An 11,600-nucleotide genomic window follows, 5' to 3' on the forward strand; every position below is an offset into this window, starting at 1 on the left:
TATACCTCGGTTACGAGAACCGGGAAGACACCGAGAGTATACGAGACACGCTAGATCGACACAATCAAAGAGCAATGAAGTTCCGGCGGCGGCGGCGGAGCTCCGGCAGCAAGTGATAATGCTCAGATCTGACAGCTTGTAGAAGACGACGGACAGAAGAGAAACAATCAGCAGCTATTAGCACCAATTTTAAGGTCGCCGGATAAAACTCGCCGGAAAAACGGGATTCCCGGAATCCCAATGAACTCGCCGGAGTATAGGCAGCGGGTGGTGTCGGATTGTGGCTAACAACCTCAGACAGCAGCAGCTCACGAAGTACGGCGGTAGATGTGACCGGAGAAGGTTATTCGGTTGCCGGAATGGTCGCCGGAAAATCGAGATATGAGATCTCGAGTACACCGGAGCTAATAAGGAGCTGCGATGTATGTAATGGTGACCGGAGAACAGTGTTGGTGGCTGGGATTGAAGTGTGGTGGCAGGAATGTCTCACCGGAAAACCGGGGCTGCCGGAATTCGGCGCCGGATTATGTAAGACAACTAGGGTTTTTTTTAGTTATTGTTAAAAGTTACCAAAAATAGATAATATATATGTATTTATAGGTAATCAACTTAGGGTTTAACAATTAACCAACTTGGGCTTGAGCCCAATTAACAAAGCCTAGTCCACAATCATATCCATATAATTATTTTATGTGTCGGGCCTAATTAACATTTAAGTAGGCCTTTATCTCGTTACCCCCGGTGTAACTCTGTCCGGGTCACGTTCGGGTCGGTCACGTTGACTTGACCCGAAACGTCCATAAAATCCAACAGTAAGAAGGAAACAAACATGTTTTAATTTAATAGCAATATAAAACTTTAACCAAACATGTATTCATCGTATTGAAATAATAGGATCCAACCTTAAGAGTAAAGCTAGAATATGGACAAAACACAAGCCTTTTAATTTGTATACCGCCTTAAGTACTGACCATTCATGTCGTTGTGTATCAAAACATACATTGCACCTTTAAAGCCAACAACTTTTGAATAAAGGAACTGCTACGCTACCGTGGTGCTGATTACTCAAAACACGAATTGTATCCCGTGGATCCGGAAATTTAATAATGACGTGCCAAACTTAAAAGAAGGATCGCTTGGTAGGAGCTCGACAAATGACCCTCATCAAGTTAGTCACTTCCGTGACCCTAGCCACTTTGGTCCCTCTCTTGACCTCACATGTGGCTCGTCTTTCTTTTGCCTTTCTACGGGCTTTTGCTATGTATCTTGCATTTTCTCCATTACATGTGCACGTTCGGCATCTAGTTTCCTCTACATGATGCAAATTTATGTTACATCTTAATATTTAAAAGTACTATTAAAGTCTTTATATCAGGCGATTAATCTTTAAAACATCATGTGGACTTTAGATGATCTAAAAAAAACTTAGCTATGTGAAGTTTCATGACCATTTTAATTGTTTTGGGGGAAGCATATTCAACTCATGAAAGAAAACAAGAAACACTGCAATTTGATTAGTTGCCATTTCATATATCACCTAACAGTTTATTTGGTGTTTTATTATAATCAATCACACTTTTTTAAACTCAAGTTTTTAGTATTACTTTATTGTTAGTGACATTATTTATATACGTTAGTGAAACAAATATGCAACTTTGTTTCTATTCAGTGGTTATTTGTTTCAACTTTAACATGAAGCAGGAATTAAACATAAAGAAAAAAAAAAGTCACTAAATAATATAATTACATTAGTAGGGTGAGGCACTGTACAATAATTGCTTAACGTACGTACGATAGGTACGTGAATCACGTTCAAAGGCAAAAACAAAAACACTCAAAGGTAAAAATACTAAAACGCTTAGCTAAAAAACTAAAACGCTCAAAAACGGTTTTCTTGAAGAAAAGTAAATTTTTGATCGATTAACGATCCAAAACTGTTTATTTTGGTGAACCAATGATTAATTGGATATGTATTGACGATTTCAAGATCTTATGATGTGATCTCATGGATCTATTTCACGAATTTAAGTATTCTTGTACCTAATGTACGTTAAACAATTATTGTATTCTATCTTTTCTCTACATTATTAATTACATATTATAAGTTTATAAAAAAGAAATTACCAGATCAAAAAATCTATCACCAATTTATATGGGAGATATGAGGGATGAATCTTGATCTCACTCAGTTTTACCGGCTTCTCGTTGTCGTGCCATTTGGCGGGCGTGGGGGTTGGGTTTTATCCGGTGAATCCCTCAATAGGTGAACCGCTAGGGGCTCCGTCTGTCCGGATTAGTAGCCGACTAGGGCTACCTTTAGCCAATAGGGACCACGTACAGAGTACCTGGCGTTACTTAGTTGGTCGTTCAAAAAAAAATTCAAGTTACTAAATATAGACTAATTAATACAAACACATCACTTCTGCACTTCACCTCTCAAAAGTCAAGAGTAGAACCAGACCCTCATCTGAAACCTGTACCATCATCATAGTCCTCATTGATTTTTCAACTTCATAGTTTGTTTGTTTGTAATATTTATGTAAAATCATACGTTCCATATAAATACGAAATTTGCAATTTGTTCAAATATATAAAACATATATTTATAACTGACGTTTTTTTTATAATTTCCGTTGGTGTGAATGTCTGATACACAACTTAATAACTTAGTTAATTACAAGAAAAAAGTCACTAACGGGGTAACTTCATAGAATAATAACAAAGTTTTAAAAGTGTTTTAATTAGGTCACTCAAGTTTAAAAAGTGTTTTAATTAAGTCACTCAAATTTCATATTTTATTAAATTGAAGGTTTTAACACGTTTTTTAGCTTCTTTTTTTTTCACATAGGAAGTCTTTTTATTTTTTCTTTATGTTGACATTGAGTGGCGATGTGAATTTTATTTTTTATTTTTGAATTTAGATATAATTAACGTTTTTTAAAATTTTCTAAATTTAACTACATATATTGCAAATTCCGACGCCCACATCTTATCCCCCATTTCTTTCTTGACGCACAAAAAAATCGGTAAGACTCTATTTGAAGATTTAGTTACCCAATTTAGGAAAAATATGCTGCATAAGTGACCTAGTTAGAACAATTTTAAAACTTTGTTATTATTTTATGAGATATTCCCGTCACGGCTAAATAATAATATTACATTAGTACTTACATATTGTAAGCTATGTATGGACTAATTAATACAAACATATCTAAAAATTATAACTTGACCCCTTAAAAGTCAAGAGTAGAACCAGATATCCAGATACTCATATATATGAGACCTATTACTTGCATCCTTGAATATCATCATCATTCATTATAGTCCTATGCCGACCGCTGTCACAATGCCGCCACGCCAGAAGCTACGTAACTTTGTCAGAGTCATCACCTCCGACCAAACAAGCCTCGTGAGTGATCACCTTCTTCAACATACTATGTTTTTGCCACACCATGTCACAGACCAACCATTTATGGTTTTAAAAGCAAGAACTGGTTTTTGGTTTCGTTGTAAATGGGAAAATCTTTTGTGTTGATGACATTGTTATGTTTTGTAATTATGGATCAAATGTTTATAAGTAGTTTAATGTTTTTGAAAATTTTCCGCTGCGAATAACTTTTATTTTGAATCATAAGTTTAACAATCTATTAAAAAAGTAGTGATTATATCGAAATTCTAGTAACTTACACAATCTTGTCTGACGCGCTTGTCCATAGGTTGGTATGTGACATAGTGTGACATTTTTACACCCTTGTTTCATATCATCAACACTTATTTTTAATAACAGAAAGTCCCCAAAGAGTTTATTAGAGATCACCGGAAGCAAATCCTGTTGAACAACGTCTTATTAATCGTTTCAGACGACAAGGTATGGCCGGTAGGGTGGACGGTCTCTGGCGACGGTAAGCTATGGCTGCAGAAAGGCTGGCCAGAGTTTAGTGAATATTATTGCTTAAAGTTTGGACATTTGTTATCTTTTAAACATCTTGGGAAATCTATTTTTCATGTTAGAATATTCAACTCAAGATATAAAGAACTGTTACCCAATAATCCCAAATCAAAGAAAGATTTACATGATCAATTAGATATTGATAAGGTAATGATTCTTAGATTGAGAAGTTGATTTTTTATTAATAATAAATTTTGATATTTTATATGGGTTTGGATCAAATACAAATAATTTTATCGTGAGAAATGTACAAATAACTAGAGTAATTATGTTAAAATTTAGCGTATTTATTATTACACTATAACTTTTGAACTAGAGTATTTATTATTACACCATTATATTTTTTATAACATTATTACTCTAGTTCAAAAGAGTTAATTGCGGTTTTCGTTCTTGTGGTTTGTTCAAATATGAGGTTTTAGTCAAATAGTTTCAAATTTGCGATTTCCGTCACTGTGGTTTCATTTCGCTTGCAATTAAACCTGACTCCACTAAGCCCGTTAAGTCTGGTCGTTAAACTCATCAGCGTGTCCCTCAAGTGAGAGGCGGTTTTGTACTTTTTCTCCCCAAATAAATCCCAGCCCTATTTCGCAAGCACTCCTCACGTGAGAGGTTGTGGTGTATTTGAAAAAAATAGGACAAAACTGCCAATCGCGTGAGGGGCACACTGCTGAGTTTAACGACCAGACTTAACGATGTTAGTGGGGTTGGGTTTAATTGCAAGTGAAATGAAACCACAAGGACGAAAGTCGTAAATTTGAAACTATTGGACTAAAACCGCAGATTTGGACAAACCACAAGGACGAAAACCGCAATTTACTCGGTTCAAAACTATAATTAATCTAGTTATTTGTATGTTTAGTATGTTAATTTTATTTGTACCGGATCCCTTCCCCTTTTATATTATTGCTATTACTAATTGTATTATTTGTTGCTATTATTAATTGTATTATTTGGAACATCTTTTTCTTTTGTATTATGGTGTGTGAAGACAATATGTCATCAACATCGGTGTCTCCAAACCAGAGATGTTAGTCTTGACACTATAAGCTCCATAGCCAATGAGATTGAACAAATAAATGAAAGCAATCCAGAAATTCCGGTGACTGATCTTCAAGATGTAATTCAGAAAGAGCACGAGGTCCAAGTTTCAGTCCCGAAAGTGTGTAGAGCCAAGAGGATTGTGGCAAAGAAAGACATTGATTATAGTAAGCAGTACGATTTGCTAATACCGTATTGTGAAGAACTATTAAGAGCCAACCCTGGTAGCACTATCATAACAGATGTGGAACCGTTTAATAACCCTAGTAGTACTACTAGGCAATTTAGAAGAGTATATATATGTTATGCTGCTATGAAGAGAGGTTTTAAAATGTGCGGAAGAGAAATTCTTGGGTTAGATGGATGTTCTATGAAAGGGCCATTTCCAGGTCAGATATTGAGTGCGGTTGGTGTAGATGGTAACGATGGTATATATCCGGTTGCTTTTTCACTTGTGGAAGCGGAAACTAATGAGTCATGGTCATGGTTCTTGGAATCCCTTAGAGATGATCTTGAGTTGCCACGCAACGCTAATTTCACTTTTATTACTGACGGACAAAAGGTTATTTTATTTTACTTTTACAATGTTATCACTTACCTTGTATCACGTGTTTGATCCGTTCATGTAGGGGCTTGTTCAAGCAATACAAAAGGTCTTCCCAAATGCTGAGCATAGGTATTGTCTTAGAGAAATACATGAAAACATGAAGAAGCAATGGCACGGAGATGTTTTTAAAAACATGCTATGGAGAGCGGCTTCTGTTACTAGCCTTCATCGCCATACCAATGCTATGGAGGATATAAGGAAAAAAGATGCTAGTTTATTTGAGTGGCTTGGACAAATCCCGCTTACGAGTTGGTCGAGAGCTCATTTTACAGGTAGGGCAAAGTGCGATATGCTATTAAACAAGATATGCCAGGCGTTTAACAGGATATTAGTTGGAGCAAGAGACAAACCTGTGATCACATGTTTAGAGTACATTAGAGAATACATGACAAAAAGGATTGAATATGTGAAGAATGTACAAGCAAAGGCGACAGGTCCATTAACACCAACGGCTCAAGAAATCTTCAACATCGTAAAAGAAGCAGCGTCACGATTGAATGTTTTAATGGTGGATTCTTCAAAATACCAAGTAACTCTTTTAAAAATAATATCCCTTTATATGATAATCAAATGTTTTAACACTTGGGATTTGAATTGTTAGGTGAGTGGTCCAATAATGTCACAATGTGTGGTGAATGTGGATTTAAAAACTTGTTCATGTAGGAAATGGGATTTGACTGGCATGCCTTGTGAACACGCCGTAGCAGCAATATGTGACATGTCTAAGAATGATATATCAGTTGGTGAACCAGAAACTTGGGTCTCTAAAGTTTATTGGTTAGACACATGGAAAAAAGTGTACACGAATGTCATAGAACCAATCAACAGGCCGGGTTTCTGGACTCCCTCAGAGTGTCAAACAACACTAGTTTCACCTAAACTTAATATGCAGGTTTGAATTGCATATCCTTGAATTATATATATTTGTTTTGACTTATTAAAGTAGAATGTGTAAGTGAATTGCATAGGTTGGAAAGATTACGAAAAAGAGGAAAAGATCATTCGAAGAGGTCCAAGCGGAGTTTTCGAAGGGAATTAAAATGACAAGAAAGGAGAACAACACAACACGGACTTCAGCGGCTGCGAAACAAGAAGTTGCAACACATGATGTAACATAGGGGGCACCAATGCCAAGTCAAGATGCCTAGTGGTTTGTGTGATTTGAATGTGAGTGACTATTTATGTTAAGACTTTGTTAAAGATGTTAAGACTACTTATGTTTGGTTGTGCTTATTATGACTATTTATGTTAAGACTATTTTATGTTTGCCTATATTTGTTATGACTATCTTTCTTAAAATCAGTTGTGTATATCAGTTACTTGCATGTTGGATTCATGTTAAAGTAAACATGTATTAAAGTCATATCACAATTCAAACATTACAAATGACAATTCATAATCCAAACATTCAAAATTAATTGTATCATGAAACCAACCTTATAGTAAAGCTTGAAAATGTACAAAATACTCTTACAAACCCTTTTAATTTGTATACCGCCTTAAGTACTCACCACTCATGCTATATTATGTATCAAAGCATACATTGCGCCCTATGTTGCACGGGAACTGGTACGGAAACGGGCATGAGTACAGGAACGGGAAACGGCAAAACTCAAAAAATCAAGAAACGGGTACGGCAAGGGTACGTCAATAAATGCATATAAAAAATAAATATATATTATAGATAATGTACCACAAAGCCCAAATATATTCATACGTTGATGTAAACTTCAAAAATTATACATCTTCCAATGATAATCAATCATAAGTCTTTCAAAATCAATCATAATCGATCATAGTAATAATAGAGAGGGTTAAATATTGAAATACACAAACTAATTTTAAACTTTTTATGTTAAAACTTATAAGTTTTGTGGACTAGATACAAACAATTTAAAGTTAAAGGGTTAAAATGTTAAAATTATCTAAAGTTATTTTAACCTAATAAATACCCTAATTCTAAGTTACAGCCGTCAACCACTGTTAACAACAATTCTTCTTTGTTTCATGCCGTCCCCGTCGGCGTTTCCGTCCCCGACGAGTTTCCGGGACGGGGTACGGCACCTTGGTCGCGTTTCCGTGCAACATAGATTGCGCCTCTAAAGCATAGAACTTTCAAACAAATGAACCTCTGCATCACCACAGTGTTTATTATTCAAACACTAATTGTATCGCGAAGATTTGGAATTTTAATAACGATGTCTTGACAAGCTCAAAAGAAGGATCGCTTGGTAGGAGCTCGACCAATGGCCCTCATCAAGTTAGCCACTTCCATGACCCTAGCCACTTTTGTCCCTCACATGTGGCTCGCCTTTCTTCTGCCTTTCTACGAGCTTTTGCTATGTCATTTTGCATTTTCTCCGTTGCATGTGCGCGTTCAGCCTCTAGTTTCCTCTACATGATTCAAATTGATGTCACGTCTTAGTATTTGAAAGTACTATTAAAGTCCTTATAATAGATTAATAGGTGAGTAATCTTAAAAAGATCATATCCGTTTCAAATGGCATTAAAATTTTGATTATTGTCCTTTCATTTTATCCCGTGTTATATATAACTTCTTCGGTTCTTCCATTCAAAATTTTGTAACTTGTTTTAACATGTCTATTGAATACATAAAGTCATACAATTTGAATGGATTCTTTAAGGATCGTGCTGTCGATACATCACTTTTTAAAGGGTAACTTAACAACTTCTTTGCCGTACAATACGGATTGTAGGATTTTTCCGCTCTATCATACATACCGCATTATAACATACGGACCATATATATGACAAAAAACATCATGCAATGACTTTTATCAATTATCATATTAGTCATTTATTTGTCGGTTAACAAATTATACAAGTCATATGACCTTACGCCCTTTTTGCTGTATTATATGGTATGATGCTAAAAACGACCCGTTGGCCGTGTGACACGTCCTTCAGTAACGGAACCAGAACTTCTTTATCAAAAGGTCAATAATAAGGTCCTCTTCAAACTGGCTAAATAGAGGGCCTCTATCATACTTTTTTTCTTGAAAAATCTCAAATTTTATATAAAAGTTCAATAAATTCTCATGACACCTCTCCGTTATAACTCGAGTCACAATAAATATAATATTTTTTTTATTTTTCACTACTATAAGTCTATAATTTAGAGTTTAATCTACAAGAAAACAAAATTACCAAGTTTCATATCTTACTAAAGTGTTTCAAACGCGTACCTCAATTTTCTTCATCCACGAACTCGATTTCTGAACTTGTTCATTCTCCCACCCGTTGATGATCGCGTCGTCCCGCTTGAACCGGTTATTAATCTTTGAAATCTTCGCGTTTTGCCAAGCGGATATCTTCGATTCGACCTCCTCTTTCTTCACCGATTCAATAGTTCTATAGGCAGTGACACGTCTAGGCGTTGACACGATAGGATTGTTATCGGGCACTATCGCTAACGAATTACTTTCCGTCGTGTCAACTTCCTCCCCAATTCTTTCTAAGTTACTACTTGAACTATTATTATTATTATTATTATTATTATTATTATTATTATTATTGTTATTATTAGTAGTAGTAGTAGTGGTGGTGGTGGTGTTCATATTATTTGGCACTTCACTAGTTTCCCCTCCTATTATTCGGGTTCCGGCTAGCACCAGCGCGTTAAACTCTCGACTCATGGTCGTAAAGTTTTCGCTATCGGTGCTTGCTACCGAAATAGATGAAGGCAGGCGGCGGTGGCGGTCGTGTGGTGGTGGTAAATTTGGTGAGTTTAGAGCATGGATTTCTCTTATGCTTTCATGATCATCATCACTATCATCATCTTGATCTTGATGTGTGGAAGAAGGTGTTTGATTGTTAAACATGTTTTGTCTTTTTGGAAGATATAAAATATGAGTTTGGAAAGAGAGAGATAAGGGTTTAAAGCATAAAGTGTGAAGTTGATTAATTATATGTAATTAGTGTTTGGGTTAGTTAAGTTAATATAGAGATGAGTTGCATGGAGTGTAGATTGACACAACATGTATTTGGTAACCATGTGGTACTAGAAATATCTTTAAAATAAAAGAATTTAATAGGAAAAAAAAAATGAACTATTTCATTTATGACTTCATATATTACAAAATTTCGTCTCGTCTGAGATATTAGGACTTTCTAAATTTTAAGGATGCAGTAGCTTAAATACATGAAAGTCGTCATTATATATATATATATTACAAATTTAGTATATTTTGTTAATTAATATATCATAATGGCTCAAATCAAGATAGATAGGTTATTTTAGTTCTTCCTTAGCTCTCTCATATACTAACATACATATATATGATTTACGATGTGGCATGACAGACTTGAATGTTAGAGTGTCGGGCTTCAAGCCCGTGAACTCTTTAAGAGGTTATTGACTTCCTGTGGTTGTTGCTTGTATTATGATTGGTAAAAGAAGAAAACATATAATGTCTTTCAAGAGGCGGAATTAAACCGAGGAAGTCAATTTCTTACATTACTACCCGTAACACATATGGATTTTGAAAATAACGCAAGGTTAAGTTACATTATAATTAAATAACAATTAAGCATGTAATATAAAAAAAGAAATATGACAAGAGAGACATATTATATTAATTATTAAAAGTCGTCAAATGAGCCAAAAATGAAAAATCGTGTTTAATCTATTTCAATGTTTGAAGCTATTAACTGTTTTAACTTTGAAAATTACTTTATTGTTTTATTAATATTACAAAGTCAAAAGATTATAACAACATGATGTTTGCATTCTAGTTTGCTTGGTTTTCCCGGAAAATCAAGGTAAATCGTATTTTTTTTCGAGGACCAATAAAAAAACAGTTTTACTCATAAGTGGGATAAAAAATATTTACTTATAAATCAGATCTAGCAAGATGCTAGCTACATCCCAAATTTAGTTTGTTAATTTTGTTTTATTTGGATCCACAACAAGGCCATAACCTTTTTCCTCAAGGTAAATCATTAACTAGGTTTTGAAAGATGATAAAATAAAATCATATATTTTACAGGGTGACGGTGTAGTTTATATGGTTCGAATCGCTCCCCCCCCCCCCCCCTAAAATTTGTGTGAAATATAAAGTTGGGACATAATTATAATCCATATGCTATATATTCCGAAACACACACACACACACACACACACACACACACACACACACACACATACGTACGTATAACTAAACTTAAACGATAGGTTTCAAATTCAAAACCAAAGCGAACTGTTAAATTGAAAAAGTGTCTAAACCAAACCCTATGAGTTTCTACCGGCCAAATCCAGTTGACCGGTTTCAATGGTTTATCAACATTCGTATATGACCAAATTTTGTAACATTTCAACTCTTAACAATTTTGGACCCGTTAGCTAGAATATACGTTTTGCCATTTCTAAAAATTGATTTTATGTAAATTGGTATACATACTGGTCCAAAATTACTAGAGAAAACCAACTATAGATTGGCTTCTTACCAACCTAAGATTTGTTCTAATTATGTATAAACCGTTTTCTTGATTTCTACTAATCAAAGATTTGTTTAAATTTTAAATAAAATAAATGAGATCTATATATTATATTAAAACTTAAGTATATGTTAGCGTTTTAATCTATATTTATACTTACTATATATATAAAGCATGATGAAAGACTTTTTTATTTTGGGAAAATATCATAAAAAACCAACATACTTTCTCTTTTTGCTTATAAAAGTCCCTTAACAAACTTTTGTATGTTAAAGTCCCCCCCACATGCTAATTTTGAACATAAATATGATATAACTTATAATAACATGTTTTTTTTTCTTATGTTGCATACACTTAAAATTAAATACGTTAACATGGACGTCAAAAATTGACATGTGAGCAAATTATGTTGATAATTTTTTTTATATTGTTCCTTTTGAGTCTTTTGTAATGTGGTTATTGTTATTTTTATATTTTAATTTTTATACTTTTATAAATATAATTATATGTTTATATTAGAAGATAGTTGGTTATTATTATTGTTGG

At 34.3% G+C, this 11,600-nt stretch overlaps 1 protein-coding gene across 1 annotated transcript; it reads right to left on the reverse strand.

The window, feature by feature from the left end:
• Positions 1–7,688: 7,688 nt before the first annotated feature.
• Positions 7,689–9,652, reverse strand: LOC143529333 (remorin 4.2-like). The gene is made up of 2 exons (XM_077025152.1): positions 8,804–9,652; positions 7,689–7,991 (listed from the first exon to the last, which is right to left on the reverse strand). Exons 1-2 carry the CDS (start codon positions 9,437–9,439, stop codon positions 7,854–7,856), a joined length of 774 nt encoding a protein of 257 aa, XP_076881267.1. The 5' UTR covers positions 9,440–9,652; the 3' UTR covers positions 7,689–7,853.
• Between the last annotated feature and the right edge of the window lie 1,948 nt (positions 9,653–11,600).

Source organism: Bidens hawaiensis, unplaced genomic scaffold (genome assembly GCF_021521415.1).
Source record: "Bidens hawaiensis isolate Kalapana, Puna unplaced genomic scaffold, B.hawaiensis_p1.1 tig00008535_1, whole genome shotgun sequence".
Taxonomy (NCBI): domain Eukaryota; kingdom Viridiplantae; phylum Streptophyta; class Magnoliopsida; order Asterales; family Asteraceae; genus Bidens; species Bidens hawaiensis.